Source organism: Saccopteryx bilineata, chromosome 9 (assembly GCF_036850765.1).
Source record: "Saccopteryx bilineata isolate mSacBil1 chromosome 9, mSacBil1_pri_phased_curated, whole genome shotgun sequence".
NCBI classification, from domain to species: Eukaryota; Metazoa; Chordata; class Mammalia; order Chiroptera; family Emballonuridae; genus Saccopteryx; species Saccopteryx bilineata.
In genome coordinates, this window is record NC_089498.1 from 22,771,606 (window position 1) to 22,789,586 (window position 17,981).

The 17,981-nt window shown below is 42.3% G+C and overlaps 1 protein-coding gene across 1 annotated transcript in view; it reads left to right on the forward strand.

The window, feature by feature from the left end:
• Positions 1 to 17,538, forward strand: part of PHLPP2 (PH domain and leucine rich repeat protein phosphatase 2) — a 79,426-nt gene extending 61,888 nt beyond the window's left edge. Inside the window, exons 14-19 of the mRNA XM_066242029.1 lie at positions 5,062 to 5,224; positions 5,441 to 5,571; positions 6,525 to 6,635; positions 7,444 to 7,638; positions 9,624 to 9,855; positions 12,825 to 17,538. Of these exons, the coding sequence (XP_066098126.1) occupies positions 5,062 to 5,224; positions 5,441 to 5,571; positions 6,525 to 6,635; positions 7,444 to 7,638; positions 9,624 to 9,855; positions 12,825 to 13,979 (1,987 nt within the window). The 3' untranslated portion in view covers positions 13,980 to 17,538. The remainder of the gene's footprint in view (positions 1 to 5,061; positions 5,225 to 5,440; positions 5,572 to 6,524; positions 6,636 to 7,443; positions 7,639 to 9,623; positions 9,856 to 12,824) is intronic.
• Positions 17,539 to 17,981: the final 443 nt, after the last annotated feature.

The following is a 17,981-nucleotide window of genomic DNA, read 5'->3' on the forward strand; positions in this document are numbered from 1 at the left end:
ACATTGCAGCTATCTGCTGGGTTTTCTTACTTTATGTCAAGTGACTTACTGATGCTGTGAATATACTCATTGAATCAGAAACTGTTTGTGCCCAGTTGTTAAGTGTCAATAATGAGAGAAATTGCAGTTAATTCTTAGTTGTAGTTATCTAGTAATGAATGGTCTAAGAATTTTTAAACCTACAAAAGTACAGGCTTATGAAATAAAAAAAATTCTGGAGACAGTTTTTTCTTTTCTCTTGTCAGCACTAGTTTATAAAATACTGTTGAGTCCATTGATTTATTACATACAGTTGACCCTTGAACAACATGAGGGTTAGAGGGAGCTGACCCCCATATAATTGGTAATCCACATACAACTTTTGAGTCTACTGTCAGCGCTTTGCATGCATGGATTCAGCCAAGTTGGATGGAGAATAGTATGTTTGATCTGCAGTTGGGAAACCATGGTTGGAAATGCAGAAATGCTGTTTCCCATCCACAGCTGGTCTAAACTGTGGATGGGAAGCCTGTGGGGATGAAGGGCCCGCTGTATTTACTGAAAAAGGTCAGCATATAAGTGGATGAGCACAGTTCAAACCCACCTTGTTCAAGGGTCCGCTGTCTCTGTGGAGTGCCTGTTGTGTGTTAGTACTGTGTAAGTATGAGGGGAGCAGTGGTGAAGTCAGTCTGTGTTCTCCAGGAACTTACAGTCAGATTGGGGAAACAGACAGGCACATAAGGCATTTGCACTGCAGTGTAATAATTCAGGGTAATAAAGATACACGGTGGCTAGCTGCACTGCACAAAGCCTGGGAGTGGGGTTGGCCCTCCAGGAAGAAGAAATGAACAGTAGCTAGCTGGGCTTCTCCAATAAGAAGACATAAGAAAGACATTGATGTGGTCAGACTTTTAAAAAGTATCAGTACAGAAATATCTTCCAAAATATATTTGATTAAATTTGATAGTTGAAAAATCCATCTATACCATGAAAGTAATATTAAAACTCATGTTTTGAAAAACTAAAAAAATAGGGAAATGTTTCATATAATTTGAATGAAAACAAAACTCTCATTCTTTTTTTTTTTTTTTTTTAGCAAGAGAGACATAGAGAGGGACAGATAGACAGGAAGAGAGAGATGAAAAGCATCAGCTCATAGTTGCAACACTTTTTAGTGGTTTATTGATTGCTTTCCCATGTGTCTTGACTGGGGGGCTCCAGCAGAGCCAGTGACCTTGGGCTCAAGCTAGTGACCATGGGGTCACATCTGTGATCCCACACTTAAGCACATGACCCCGCGCTCAAGCTGGTAAGCCCACACTCAAACTAGGAACCTTGCGACCTCGGTTTCAAACCTGCGTCCTCAGCATCCCAGGTCAATGCTCTATCCACTGTACCGTGACCTGGTCAGGCCAAAACTATATTTTGATTCTAATTTATAAATTTTCTTGGAGATGATTCCCTGGCCAGTTGGCTCTATGGATAGAGTGTCAGCCTGGCATGCAGATGTCCCAGGTTCAATCTCCAGTCAGGACACACATGAGAAGCTTCCATCTACTTCTTTTCCCCTCCCTCTTCCCCTCTTTCTCTCCTCTTGCAGCCAGTGGCTCAGTTGGTTCGAGTGTTGGCCCCAGACAGGGGTAGCCATGTGGATCTCAGTTGAGGCGCATGTGGGAATCCGTCTATGTTCCCTCCTTTCACTTAAAAAAAAAAAAAAAAAGGAAAGGCCCTGGCCATTGGCTCAGTGGTAGAGCGTCGGCCTGGCGTGCAGAAGTCCTGGGTTCGATTCCCGGCCAGGGCACATAGGAGAAGCGCCCATCTGCTTCTCCACCCCTCCCCCTCTCCTTCCTCTCTGTCTCTCTCTTCCCCTCCCGCAGCCGAGGCTCCACTGGAGCAAAGATGGCCCGGGTGCTGGGGATGGCTCCTTGGCCTCTGCCCCAGGCGCTAGAGTGGCTCTGGTCGCAACAGAGCGACACCCCAGAGGGGCAGAGCATCGCCCCCTGGTGGGTGTGCCGGGTGGATCCCGGTCGGGCGCATGCAGGAGTCTGACTGTCTCTCCCTGTTTCCAGCTTCAGAAAAATACAAAAAAAAAAAAAAGGAAAAAATAAATTTTCTTAGAAATGTAATGAACTCAGAAAAACTGATAGAGATGATAACTTTTGTGACTGTGAAATGAGATATTTAGAGCTTATAAAAGATAATCAGGATAAACTTGATTGCTTCTTTGGAAAGAATTTAAATGGTGGCTTTTAAAGTGAATGTAGAATCTTGCCTGACCAGGCGGTGGCACAGTGGATAGAGCGTCGGACTGGGATGCCGAGGACATAGGTTCGAGACCCCGAGTTTACCAGCTTGAGTGCGGGCTCATCTGGTTTGAGCAAAAGCTCACCAGCTTGGACTCAAGGTTGCTGGCTCAAGCAAGGGATTACTCGGTCTGCTGAAGGCCCACAGTCAAGGCACATATGAAAGCAATCAATGAACAACTAAGGTGTCACAACGAAAAACTGATGATTGATGCTTCTCATCTCTCTCCATTCCTGTCTGTCTGTCCCCATCTATCCCTCTCTCTGACTCTCTCTCTGTCTCTGTAAAAAGAAAAAATAAAGTGAATGTAGAATCTTAATTTCAGGATGTGATAGATCTTTTAAGATCCTATGAGATTAATTCAGTTGGCTCCACATATAGTCATATAAAGTGAAAATGACTGACCACTGACAAGTTATATTAGTTTATAAAGCTTTTGAGAGATATGAGATGAATACTCTGAAACTGATGAATTCCCCCTAATTTGATGACACTTATTGTTGGAGGGGTCAAAAGCAGGCTAATATAAAACTTAAAACATATTAAAAATATGAAAATAAGTCAGAAGTAAAGACAAAAATGAATAGGAGATTATACAAAATTATAGTACTCTGAAAACAGATAATAAAACAAAATGGAATTTAGGAGCAGTACATGAAAGAAAAATACATGCTCTGTACTGCATAAGAAATCCATGTCAGGCCATCTCCTAAACCAGGGGTCCCCAAACTGCGGCCCCCTGAGGCCATGTATCCGGCCCTCGCCATACTTCTGGAAGGAGCACCTCTTTCATTGGTGGTCAGTGAGAGAAGCACATTGACCATCTCATTAGCCAAAAGCAGGCCCATAGTTCCCATTGAAATACTGGTCAGTTTGTTGATTTAAATTTACTTGTTCTTTATTTTAAATATTGTATTTGTCCTCGTTTTGTTTATTTACTTTAAAATAAGATATGTGCAGTGTGCATAGGAATTTGTTCATAGTTTTTTTTATACTCCGGCCCTCCAATGGTCTGAGGGACAGTGAACTGGCCCCCTGTGTAAAAAGTTTGAGGACCCCTGTCCTAAACAGTATTATCATTGCACAGGCACAATCCAAGTCTTCTGTTTCTTTTGCACTGTTTTCACTATCTAGCACAGTCCTGGGTGCTCATGAGAGACTGATGCAGATAGGGACACATGTTTCTACCTACAAGTGGGAAAGGTCCAAGCAGGGGAGAGTGTGAGAGGAGAGTGTGAGATTTGGACATGCAGCACTTTTAAACTATAATATTAAGTAAAAAAATAAAAAATTATAAAACATAATGTAGCATCGTTTTTTAATTTTAAAAATCAGAGTTTCATGCATTTAAAAGGACAAAAATACTCTTCACCAAAATGTCATCAGAGATCTCTGGTGCTAGGATTAAAAGATTTGTTCTTTTTCTGTTTGTCCCTTTTTTCAGTTTTTTCACTGAATGTATATTACTATTGTAGTAAAAAACAGTTTTAATTTACTGAGCCTTAGGTATTAGAAAATATATATTTATAGCTTTTCTAGCAATAGAAATTATGTTATAAAAAGGGCAGGATATAGATTTTATGTAAAGCAAATATACATATGAAGTTTAGTAGGAAATTCAGCAAAATAAAGAGTAATAATTTATTCCACTTAGAGGTATTGTTGATTTTATTTTCTGAATGTTTTTGCTATGTTACAGCAGTTTATTTTTGTAATTTTTAAAATCAGTAAAAAGAAGTCAGAGCAATTTGTAATAATCTAGATAGAGGTGTTAGGCCATTTTTAATTTATTTTATTTTATTTTTTTGCATTTTTCTGAAGCTGGAAACGGGGAGGCAGTCAGACAGACTCCCGCATGTGCCCGACTGGGATCCACCCGGCATGCCCACCAAGGGGGGATGCTCTGCCCATCCGGGGGGTCGCTCTGTTGCGACCAGAGCCAGTCAGTCTAGCGCCTAAGGCAGAGGCCACAAAGCCATCCTCAGCGCCCAGGCCATCTTTGCTCTAATGGAGCCTCGGCTGCGGGAGGGGAAGAGAGAGACAGAGAGGAAGGAGAGGGGGAGGGGTGGAGAAGCAGATGGGCGCTTCTTCTGTGTGCCCTGGCCGGGAATTGAACCCGGGACCTCCGTACGCCAGGCCAACGCTCTACCACTGAGCCAACCGGCCAGGGCACGGTGTTAGGCCATTTTAAGATATTTGGAGAAAGCTTTGCTTAATCCAGTGGAACAATGTGATTACTTGCGTTATAGTCCCTCACACAGCGCTGTGTGTATAATAAACACTCAATTAAATATTTAACAGAGATGGATTATGTTATGAATAGGCAATGGTAAAAATTTAAAACTGAAAGGACTCTTAGTGATGATTTAGTACAGCTTCTTTTATAGCTGAGGATATTGATACAAACTGATATTAACTTATGCAGTATTTTGCAACCAGTTAGTGGCGAAGCAAGTACCACAACTAACCTACGAACCCTAGGCCGATGCTGCTCCAGCCCTTCTGTAAGTCACATAGGAAGCTGTTCATGTTCACAAGGCCCAGCAGCGGCATTAGAAGCAAGGGAAGCTTCAGCCCCTGAAACACACCGACTGGCAGATTAGGCTGAGAGTTAGCCGAGCAGTCACCTTGCTGAGTCCTTCCCTTTCCAGTGCTGATCATTCCATTACGACCAGTTGCCTGGCAGTGGACCAGGTCGCCTCTGTATTCTGGCTGCTATAAAACTTGCTTGGCAGCTCGTTTTGGGTGCACTGTGGTATACTGGTGTTTCTTTTCCAGCAAACTAAATAAATTGGAACAATTGGAGGAACTGAACCTAAGTGGCAACAAGCTTAAAACCATTCCCACAACCATAGCGAACTGCAAAAGGCTGCACACCCTTGTCGCACACTCCAACAACATCAGCATTTTCCCAGAAATACTGCAGTTGCCTCAGATCCAGGTACTTTCACGTGCTGGCATGGCGTCCCTTGGGGGTGGGGATGAGGTTGATCTCATAAGGAAGAAGGAAGTAGCAGTTAGGGACCACAGTATATTTATTGGATTTCTGGGAAGAAATTAAGCTCCCTTGGAGAATATAGTAGGAGATTGAGCATTAGGGAGACAAGAATTAACTACCTATGGTGTATTTTCTTTTGATTTTCCATTTTCCTGTCAGTTTGTAGACCTAAGTTGCAATGACTTGACAGAAATCCTAATTCCAGAGGCTCTGCCTGCTACCTTACAAGACCTTGACCTGACTGGAAATACAAATCTGGTTCTGGAACACAAGACACTGGACACGTTTAGGTAAGAAGCATTTTGAAACTGAATCCCCATGTGCTCTTACTCCCACCAGCCATGTGTGGGTCTTCTTAAAGATGGTGGAGATCTTGATTATTTAAAGGAACAGACTGGATGAAGCCGTAAAGCCTCTCATTCTCTACTTCGATTCAGTTATGGATGGATGTTCTCTCCATCCATATTAATGTCCCCTAGCCCAGGGGTCCCCAACCCCCGGGCCGCAGACCATACTGGTCCGTTGGCCATTTGGTACTGGTCCAGAGAGAAAGAATAAATAACTTACATTATTTACATTTTATTTATATTTAAGTCTGAACGATGTTTTGTTTTTAAAAAATGACCAGATTCCCTGTTACATCCGTCTAAGACTCACTCTTGACGCTTGTCTAGTAAATTCTACAATTATATTTAAAAATACCACAGTTTTTACGCCGGTCGCGTAATTTTATTTTGTGCATTTATCCATCCCACCCTAAAGGGCGGTCCATGAAAATATTTTCTGACATTAAACTGGTCCATGGCCCAAACAAGTTTGGGACCACTGCCCTATCCCATTTATATCAGCATTTAGCATCACGGCTACTGCTCAGCACACACTGATTATCTTTACATGGCAGGCAGAGACATCTTAGGTGGCACAGGTCACATTAAATTACAACACGTAAGGGACAATACGAGCTCATTCATTGGACCATGACTTAATTGTATCAAAATACTTAAAATAAGTAGACATGAACAGCATCAATTGTAACAATATTTGGCCCTTATTTCTTCCTCCTACCCTTTTCCTTTCCCCTCCTTGGCAGGGGGGTCAGCACACTACTGTCTGTCAGTCTCTCTGAAAATAAATCTTAGTCTATCAACAGACAATTTTATAAAAACATGTATTACTGTTGGGATAGTTTTTGTGAAACACAGAAGTGTATATGATTTAATCTCTCCTCCTTCTCTTCCCACAGCCATATCACAACCTTGAAAATTGATCAGAAACCTTTGCCAACCACCGATTCTGCAGTTACGTCAACTTTCTGGAGCCATGGGCTGGCTGAGATGGCAGGGCAGAGAAACAAGTGAGTGCCCTGCCGTGGGGACGGGGAAGAAAAAAGGCAGCCCGTGGCCCCTGGGAACTGCTCTGATGCTGAAAGCAGGCCGTGTGCTCAGGTTGGCCGTAACAAATCATACAATGTCAGCCTCAGATTAAAATCCCTCTGAGACCGTGAGCCAGTGAGACAAAAACAAGATGAGTGCACAGGCCACAAGATACCAGATGTGCTCTCTTGTCCTTAAAATGAGTGACTGCTACTTTCTGTCCCAATGCCAGCTTTACCCTTGCACTGCTTTTCCTATAGATAAGATATATTGAGATACCCAGCCATAGGACGGCCCCGCTTTCTGATAGCACCCAGTCCAGTGTGATCACCCCTTCATTAGACCTCCAAAATGACCTAACTGTAGCCCACATCCTGTATTAGGTTTTGCAGCATCCTCTTACCTGCACATCTCGAGTTCCATGGAGTGCATTCTCCCTTGCTGCAAGCCCAGCTTGTTAACCACAGGTGTGCTCCCGGGGGTCTCTGGCTGAGGATGCTGACAGTACTAGTCCTTAGTCACTACAGAGAGGAAACACTTCATCTTTCCAGCCTTTGGCAGCATTGCAAAGCTAATATGTACTGCCTGTGAATATGGCTGAATTTCCCCATTTCTTATGTCATCAACTCTTTCAAATGCTGCTTAATTATCTAATGTTTTTTCATGTATAGATTAGGAATATTCTTATTCTTGTCCAACCTCAATTAATACTTTTTTAAAGAAGGCTCCCTAGAGAATAACCCTTTTACCAATAGCTTTCTTCGATGTTTGTCTGAATCTCTGCGGCAGGCTGTGTGTAGCCACACTGGCTGTGGATAACTTTGCAGAGGGGGTGGGCGCTGTGTACGGCATGTTTGACGGGGACCGAAACGAGGAGCTCCCACGCCTGCTGCAGTGCACCATGGCAGATGTGCTTCTGGAAGAGGTGCAGCAGTCGACAAATGACACGGTTTTCATGGCTAACACCTTCTTGGTATCTCACAGGTAAGCAGGTGGGTTGAATAATCCCTAACTTGGTTCTACTTTTGGAAAATAAACTGCACTAAGCCAGAAGGTCCAGGCCTAAATTATAGATAAAGGATCAAAATGAGATTTTGTTCCTTCTGCCCTGACCGTTCTCTCTGTATCAGCGTAGAGTGTGGGGATTTGGGTTCCTTAAAGAGGCTGTGGAACTATCTGTGTTTTCTCTATTGAACCCAAAGGCTGCTGAGGATCTGGAAGGCCTGGAAATGATGTGAGGATTGTGTGTGTATACATGCATTAATTTGTACCTTTGGGGGAGGGAAGATGATAGGCTTTTTAAAAAATTTTATTCATTTTAGAGAGGAGAGAGGAAGGGAGAGAGAGAGAGACAGAGAGGGAGAGAGAGAGAGAGGAGAGACAGAGATAGAATGTGGGGAGGAGCTGGAAGCATCAACTCCCATATGTGCCTTGACCAGGCAAGCCCAGGGTTTCGAACCGGCGACCTCAGCGTTTCCAGGTCGACGCTTTATCCACTGCGCCACCACAGGTCAGGCAAGATGATAGGCTTTTATGAGATTCTCCAAAGAGTCAATGACATACAGAAAGTTAAGCACCAGATTCATGTGTTTAAAATACTTATTGGGATTTACCAACTAACCTTCTAAGCCACTTAAGGGTATACAACCTATCTGCTGAAAAATCTTAGTATGTAGTGGGGCAACTCAAACATCAGGTGGGCTGCAGAGAGGAGACGCACAACTGAGAGGGTGTCATCTTGTCAACAGTCAACAAAAAATGTTGAAGTGCAACAGCCTAGAGGCCAAGCTGATTTTGTCTCTCATTAAAACACAAAGCACAGAGGTTGGGAAAGGACTCTATTTTTCATTAATAGAATTGAGCTAGGAACTTAGCAAAATAAAGGGTTTGGGAAAGAGAACTCAGTTTATAAAGAACCTCCCAAGAGCTGGACACTGTACCAAGCATTTTAACTTTTTTTTTTTTTTTTACAGAGACAGAGAGAGAGTCAGAGAGAGGGATAGATAGGGACAGACAGACACGAACGGAGAGAGATGAGAAGCATCAATCATTAGTTTTTCATTGCGACACCTTAGTTGTTGATTGCTTTCTCATATGTGCCTTGACCATGGGCCTTCAGCAGACTGAGTAACCCCTTGCTCAAGCCAGCAACGTTGGGTCCAAGCTGGTGAGCTTTGCTCAAACCAGATGAGCCCGCGCTCAAGCTGGTGACCTTGGGGTCTCGAACCTGGGTCCTCCACATCCCAGTCTGACGCTCTATCCACTGTGCCACCGCCTGGTCAGGCCATATCTTTAATTTTTAAAATGAGCCAAAGAGGTGGGTATTTCATCAGAAATTTTTTCAGAGAAATAACTTGCTGAGGCTCTATTGAAACTAAGTCTTTTTGACAACATCTGCTCTCTGCTTAGCACTTCAAACCAAGTGCTGGGGGATGGATGGCGTGTGTGGGAGAACTCCAGGAAAATCATGGTGCTTCCTTCAAGGAACTTACAGCCTGAGTGAGTGCTTCTCAATGTGCTGTTCTAGGACAGCAGCCTCAACATCACTGGAATCTTGTTAGAAATGCAGATTATTGGGGCTCCCCCTTATCTTCTGAATCAGAAATTCTAGGGGTGGGCCCAGCAATGGATTTTAACAAGTCAGTGATTCTGATGCTCCAAAGTTGAAAGCACCTTGTTAAGCCATGTGGTCTGTGATCAGACACAAGTAGAAGGAGCAGAGAAAGATGTAGCTGCACTGTTTCCTCTAGCCTCACTCTCTGTGTAAAATGCCTTTCCGCAGTCAGCTAAGAGTGGAAGGCAGAACTCTTCACCACTACCCCCTATAGCAAGAGACTGCCTGCAGGGGGGTAAGGAGAGGCTGGATCATAGTCACATGGCAGGAAAACAGGGAAACCACGGACACTGAAGGACTGCCCCTTTCTTCTAAAACTGGCTACTTGTCTTCATGTTCTCTTCTTTCTAAACAGGAAATTAGGGATGGCTGGTCAGAAGTTGGGTTCCTCGGCCCTTCTTTGTTACATCCGCCCTGACACTGCTGATCCAACGAGTAGTTTTAGCTTGACAGTGGCCAACGTTGGCACGTGCCAAGCAGTCCTGTGCCGAGGGGGGAAACCAGTGCCCCTCTCCAAAGTCTTCAGCCTGGAGCAGGATGCAGAGGAGGCCCAAAGGGTGAAGGACCAAAAGGCCATCATAACAGAGGTGAATCTTGCTCTCCACCAGCGACTTCTGCTCCCGAAGTCTAGTGAAGGCTGTTTTGCACAGAGGCGGTGGAGGTCCGCTTTCCTGCTGTTAAGCCTTGTAAACTTTATCCAAGCCAGATAAAGGAACTCTAATGAGCAGCTAAGGACTAGCAAAAAGAAAAGTTCAATTTAAGAGGGAAAAAATCTGAATTTGATTCTTCTTCTTTTTCTTTCAGTAATCACTTGTATTTATTTTGATAATATCATGGTGAAAAAATATCAAATACCATTTTGAAGAGCTTAAGGCAAATATTTGACTAAGGTTCTCTCTTTTTTTCACTTGATTACTAAGTTTAATTTAACTGTTATATCCAATTCTGCCTTGTGAATTTGACATCCCAAGGCACACATAAACTATTAAAATTCTGCAGCATACCAAAAAATACTTTTTTTGCTGATCTAACATAAAAAGAGGTACAGTTTTTTCTTTTTTATTGAATTTACTAGGGTGACACTGGTTAACAAAATTATATAGGTTTCAGGTGCAAAGTTCTACCACACATCATCTGTACACTGTTGTGTGTGTTCACCCCACCCACCCAAGTTAAGTCTCCGTCCATCTCCACATATTCCCTGTACCCTCCTCCGCCTTCCCCACCCACCCAAGTTAAGTCTCCGTCCATCTCCACATATTCCCTGTACCCTCCTCCGCCTTCCCCACCCACCCAAGTTAAGTCTCCGTCCATCTCCACATATTCCCTGTACCCTCCTCCGCCTTCCCCACCCACCCAAGTTAAGTCTCCTTCCATCTCCACATATTCCCTGTACCCTCCTCTTCCTTCCCCAGCCACCTCCCCCGCAGTCACCACACGGGTGTCCGTGTCCGTTGGTAAATATAGGGATAATTTTGATTCATTTGCATCAGACTGTTATTGTTGTGTTGGCTGTTGTCATTGTTTTGACAGAAGGGAAAAGAAGTCAGAGCTCTTGACTAAATAATCAGGTATTGCATGTTTTAAAAATTCTTGCAGCACACCAGTTGAAAATCGCTGCTTCAGATGTATAGCTAGCATGTAAAGTGGATGTGAGTGCCCCCCTTGGTTTATATCCAAACAGGAGAGAAAAGTTCTGTAGTTTAACATCCTGTTCTGAAATGCAAAGTTGCAAAATGTTTTTCCTGTTATATTGTATTTCGCTTGTATGGTGGTATTTTTTAAAGAATGAAGCCTCCGTATCTCTAGTATTTTGCAGCTTCTGTTTTAGAAATCAGCATGACATTTTTGCTTTCAGAGAGTCTTTAGCAATTATATGTGATCATTGTTTACTGCAAAGCATATTCTGTTCACATCTTTTGCTCATTTTTAATTGAATTGTTTGTTTCTTTATGGTTGAGCTTTATGAGTTCTATGTGAATTTTGGATACAAATCCTTATCAGCTTTGTGTTTTACAAATATTTTCTCCCAATCTGTGGCTTGTCTCCTTATTCTTTTAACCTGTATCTTTTCCAGAGAAGTTTTTAGTTTTAATGAAGTCCTACTTATTTTTCTTTCATGGCTCATGTTTTTGGTGTTGTATCTATAAACTCATGGCCAAACCCAAGGCCACCTAGATTTTTTTGTGTTATCTTCTAGAAGTTTTGTATTTTACCTTTAGTAAGTCTGATCTGTTTTGAATTAAATTCTGTGAAAGGTGTAAGCCCCACCTCTAGACACTTTTTCTTTTTTGCATATGAATGCAGCATTTGTTGAATAATAGACTGTCCTTGATCCACTGAATTACCTTTGCTCCTTTGTCAGAGATCAGTTGCCTGTATTTGCGTGGGTCCGTTTCTGGGCCGTCTGTTCTGTCAGAACTCTGTGGAAGGACTATCCATGTTAGGGTTTACCCACACCAGCGCAAAACCAAAGCAGGTGTCATTGTAATGTACAGTAGTTTATACTGTGAAGGCCTGGAACATCTGAGGCATTAGCTTTAGGAAAGTCTCTCAGTCAAAACAGACGAAAGGTAAAAGATAATGTTTGGTTTGATTAGTCTATTTTTACCGAATTTGGATAATGTTTTGATTGGAGGGGGGGGGTCCTAGGTAAGCAGGAAATATTTTTATAAATACTATTTTAACCATAGATATTTATTGTGTGCTTATTATTTGCTAAGCACTGTATTTTCACTTATTTTAACCCCAATGAAAGAAGTGCTTTCCATTTTGCAGTTGAGAGAGAGAAAATTGTGACAAATTCTGGTAAATGAGAGAGCCAGGAGTTTCACCCAGAGAACAACTGCAACTATGAAATATATTGATGGCTTGAGAGGCTCAGCTTGGTTTTACTTTGAAAAGAAGTAAAAATATGTTATTCCTTTTCCTCTAAGTTTAAAGCAGTTGTGACTTGACCTGCTCTTCAGTTTTGGTACAGTCCTTAAAGAGTAGGTAAATTTGCTACAGATTTGGACTTTCCTTCTCTAGGCCAAATAGCATTAGAGATTATTTAATGCTTTTGCTACAAAGATTGTCTCAGCCATTTAATATCCACCTGAATCTTGCCAGTTTCGACTGACTTTGAACGAGAAATCATTTTTAGTGACCCACCCGAGTTTTGGCCTTCCTGAGAATACTAGTGATGGAGTATTAAAGACAGTTCTGGTCATTGGTTTTCTAACGGGCGTTTCTGTCTTGAAGGACATGCTGAGAACCGCACTTCAAGTTAGAGCAAATATCTTTTGAGATTGAGGTGCCTTTTAGCCACTTAATTTTAATTGGTTTTAACTTCAGTCCTCTGAACTACTTAGTATAATAACCATGATATGTTGTCCATTTAGAATTTTATACATTTATTTTTGTAAGTCCATTTAAAATTATACAGATCCTAGGAAAAAACGTATTATGATATATGTTGATTCTGTTTTATTGTAGAGCTCTATGCATTGTGACCTAGAAAGCTATAAATCGTCATTGTTGCTTGTTTTCAAAACCTGCGTTCTGCTGTCTCTAGGATAACAAGGTGAACGGGGTGACCTGCTGCACCCGGATGCTGGGCTGCACATACCTCTACCCTTGGATCCTCCCCAAGCCCCACATAGCTTCCACAACACTTACCATTCAGGATGAGCTGCTGATTCTGGGAAACAAAGCGTTGTGGGAACACTTGTCACACACAGAAGCTGTCAGTGCAGTCCGCCATGTGCAAGATCCATTAGCAGCTGCCAAGAAGCTGTGCACGTTAGCCCAGAGCTACGGTTGTCAGGACAATGTGGGGGCGATGGTGGTTTATCTGAACATTGGTGAGGAAGGCTGCACTTGTGAGATGAATGGGCTCAGCCTCCCAGGTCCGGTGGGATTTGCTTCAACCACCACCCTCAAGGACCCTCCCAAGCCAACCACTCCATCCTCCAGCAGTGGTATCGCCTCTGAGTTCAGCAGCGAGATGTCCACGTCAGAGGTGAGCAGTGAGGTGGGCTCCACTGCTTCCGATGAGCATAACACTGTGGGCCTGGACGCTGGCTTGCTTCCAAGGCCAGAGCGGCGCTGCAGCCTCCACCCAACACCCACCTCGGGGGTTTTTCAGCGCCAGCCTTCTTGTGCAACTTTCTCAAGTAACCAGTCTGACAATGGCCTGGACAGCGATGATGACCAGCCCGTTGAAGGGGTCATAACAAATGGCAGCAAGGTAGAAGTGGAAGTAGATATCCACTGCTGTAGGGGAAGGGATCTTGAGAACTCGACCACTCTCTCAGAGCATTCTCCTGCCCCGTGTCCTGAGGAACATGGGAGAGGATTTTTTGGGGGGATCCGAAGACAGAACAGTGTGAATAGTGGCATACTTCTGCCAGTGAGCAAGGACAGGATGGAGTTACAGAAGTCTCCCTCCACCTCCTGTCTCTATGGAAAGAAACTCTCCAATGGCTCTATTGTGCCCCTAGAAGATAGCCTGAACCTCATTGAAGTGGCCACAGAAGCCCCCAAGAAGAAAACTGGCTATTTCGCTGCCCCCACTCAGCTGGAGCCTGAGGATCAGTTTGTTGTCCCTCGTGACCTAGAAGAAGAAGTAAAGGAACAGATGAAGCAGCATCAGGAGAGCAGGCCTGAGCCTGAGCCTAATGAAGAGGATCGGACCGAGCTCCCGGAGGAGTTTGACACAGCGTTGTAACCCTCCCCTGGAGCCCAGTGCTAGGGAAGGCTGTGCAGTGTCAGGGTTGGGGACCCTAAGTCGTAGATGATGGGGGTAAAATTTAGAGCCAAAAATGGTGAGAGCTATCAGGGGCTTGCTCTGGATAAGCTAGCAAACACCATCAGTGTTAAGTTTCACATTTAACCTGCATTGGAATTCCCAGAGTTACTGGGAAGGAAGCAGATGTTGCTCTGTATCAGTCCTGCCACCTGCCATTAACCCTTTCTCTCCTAGGATAATTTTGAGAATTTGCCTGCCTGGGCAGGAAAGGGACTCTTTCTGTGGAGGAAAAGAACTGAAGAGGATTCCCTTTACTGATTGCTGCTGGTGGATCTCTGTGTCATAGAAATCACCTTATGTCTCAACCTAACTGATCGGACGTGATGTGACTAGTCACATGGCTTTTCATTCTTCTCTACGAGAATATAGCCTATTGAAATGATGTTTATTGGAGATGTAGAACCAATCAAACAGATAATTTATGTATGTAATGTTATGAGAGCACTTTTCATTGACTGTGAACTTTTTATTTTTGAATCTGCACTCGAGCCAATCTTCCTAGAGGCAGCCCAGCACCTTGCCCACAGGTAGAATGATCATCGGGTGTTAGAGCCATCTTTAAGGTACTAGGAAAGGCCCTTGGAAATTGATTTCATTGTTGGATGTCAGATGAAAGTTCCTGACGAACTTGGTGGGGGAGTAGGATCATTTGGGAAAGATGAAGATGGGAAGAGAGTGAAGACTAAGACCACTTTCCCCAAGTCACAAAAAGAAGAAAGTCTCTTTGACAGAATGTGACACCTGCTAGAAATTTCCCAGCTGGTCACAAGAGAGGCATTTGGGGATTGGCCTCTTTTCATAACATGCGATGGAGTTGGCAGTCAGCCTCCTAGGATGTAGGGCCGAGGCTGATGTCTCACATCCAGGTAACCTTGAGTTACATAAGACAACCCTGCATAGACTGAGGCTGAAGGAACAGAAGGACGATGGAGCTCAGGGGTTAGACAGTTTCCTTCTCTTACTCTAGAGCTTAGGGATGTTGCAGCTTGAGAGTTCACCTCTAGTGTTTAACAGTACTCTTCTGAAAGCTTCATGTCACATGGTTTGAGAGTACTGGGCTCAATGATCAATAGAAGAAAGAATTAATTCAGAAAGCCCTAAGCTTTCAGAAAACCTGGTTTACTGTATTTTTTGCACATCCCATGCAACCTTAGCAAAATATAGTTCCATATTTCTGTTCTGTTGCCTTTTCCATTAGAAGATTTACTTAGGAAAATGAATTTCTATTCCTACAAAATTTTGACACGATTTTACCTAATGGAAACTATGCTTTAAATTTCTAGAATACTTTCATAATTAAAAAGAGTAGAACCATTTTTGTTTCATGAGAAACAAAATTTTAAAGATAGGGTTGGCATATACATAAATAGGTTTTTTTTAAGTTTTTGTGAAATAGAAAACTAGATGACCTGTCCACAGATGGTTGGTCACCATGTCTCTTCATCTTTGCAGAGGCCTCGTACCATGTGCGTGTTGGGTGGGTATGCTCTTAGGATCTGCCATTTCAATAACTAAGTTCAACCCCTCAAGAATCTGAATTTGGTCCCCAGTTTGTCAGGAACACTTGACTCCTGTGTCAAACTGCTGGTCAGCTACTGCAGAATTTTAGAACTCAGGTCTTCATTTGAAGTGGGAAACATAGTGGTTCATACAGAGTTTTAGGTGCTGTTAGAAAGATGGGAACAGTAGTGTGTTGCAGCCTTATTTTTATGTGGGAAAATAAAACAGTGAAGGAAAAGTGAAAATGAAGGAAACACCCAAGATACTAGTGATGTGTGATATAAAACTCCCTCCCCAGACAAGCAGAACCTTTTGAGTTACAGAATAGTGATGTCGAGAAAAGAAAGCTGTTTTGGGAACATACCACTTTAATAGTATAGTTTGTTAAAAAACTGTCCTTTATCTGTGAACCTCTTCTTGTCTTCTCCTTGTTACCCACCCTATTTATTGGAACCACCACAAAACCCAGTTGGAAATGTACCAGAAGTAAATGTATTTACTTTTAGTCAAAAAAACTCTAAATTTCCAAATGTTCTTTTATGTGGTAGATTTTAAGGAAACATTAGGTTGTATTGGAAACCTTTAATATAGGCTATACCAAAATGAATTATTCTTTTTTATAACTTCATTTTCCTTTGTAATTGCTCTGTATTAAAGCAGAGGGTAAAAAGGCCATAGTCCATTACCAAAAATTTTCAGAATCTTTTGACCTATGAGGTCATTTACAGTCATTGTGTGAACTGATTAGACTGTCAGTTGGTGAAAGACAGTAATCTGTCTACAGGTGAATGTAACCTACTTCTTAGGATTTTGCCCAGAGGATGTGTTCCCCCGGTGGGCAGAGTACCATTGATCTCTAGGCCAGAGATCTGGGCCTCTGTATGATTCTCAGGTCTCTGTGTGTACCTCCCATTTAACAAAAGAGTTTAAGAGAATTCCTGAAAGAACATCACTCCTCATTATGGGAGCAGCTCAGCAGTCTTACTGAAGAAAGAAAAATGCACGAGTCTTGGCAACCGTGGTATTCTTTTATCCACATGGATCGGGAATATATTTGAAAATTGAATGCTGATATAAAGCTACTGTGCTACCATAGACATTGAATTACCACTCCTAATACAAGTGAAGGCTTTATGATACTACTGTAGCGTGTATGTGTGCAATAATGGTATGAGTTCATTTTCCTGGTGTATAGAAGAGCCAACATGAGCAGCTTGGTAATCATTGGGTGCTATTATAATTGTTTGTAGTGAGTGCTATTTTTCAGGAGATGAAGCCAGTTAGTTAGGTTTGGCTGATCTACTGAATATGAAATGATGCTCTTCTTTCCATGTAGACCCTTCAGCAAAAGCAGGTACTTGGGAGCCATGGGCTCACCTTCTCTATTTACTCAATAATTATTAATGAAGAGACCTCCATAAGGGAGCACTTGGCTGTTATTGATTAATGTATCAATTATTAAGTAGTCTCCAAGCCATTCAGTGATGTCTTCTGCAGCATCACTATAGAACTGTCTTGTGTCACTTTTTACTTCCCTCTGGATGGGGCCTTTCAGACTCCCCCTGACCATGGAGGCAAGTTAATCTCTCTCTCCAGTGAGTGACTTTGCCCCATAGCTGGGTAAACACTTCCTAGATTGAGAAAAGCAGCTACAGTAAATCCTGCTCTGTTTCCTTCATTTGTGATCATTCAACACACATAAGCTCCTTGTATTCTAAATTTCATGCACCTCTCCCAAATGCTATAGGGTTTTCTCTCACTGTTGCCAATGGAACCATCCAAACAGTGAGTTCATATCTTACGGTTTTGTGCAATCATTGTCGTATTGTAGTCCTAAGACTCATTATAGTGTATTTTTGATATTTTTGAAATGTGTTAAATTTTTTAATTCAATAATATGAGCCAGAGCATGTTGCAGCAAATCTATTGTTTGTAAAAAATAACAATAACAATAATAATAAATAAAATAAAAATGGAATATCTTTTTCATGGCTTTGTTTTAAAATGGAATACCTGTTATTTTATAAATATTTTGGCATGCAACTGTAATATTCTCTTGTATGTAGTTTCTTAACCAAAAACACCACTAGAATTTTTCTGCTTTTTCTTGCTCTACGTGAAGATAAATAAAACCATGTCCCATGACACTCTATGAAGTTAAGGGCCAAATAAATATTTTTTATCACCTTAAATTTAAGCTGAAAGAGCAATAAAGATTTTTTAAATGTTAAGAAACATCATATTCTGACTTGGTTTATATGTGCTTTAAAAATTCAAGAGACAGGAAATATGGTCCTTTTTTACATGCAGGTGACCAGCTGACTAGAGGAAACTCAGTTGTAAACAATCCGCAGTTCTTAGACAAACCGTAGAGCTGATGTTAGAGGAGGTCAGTGGATAATCTGGCCACCATGTTTGATG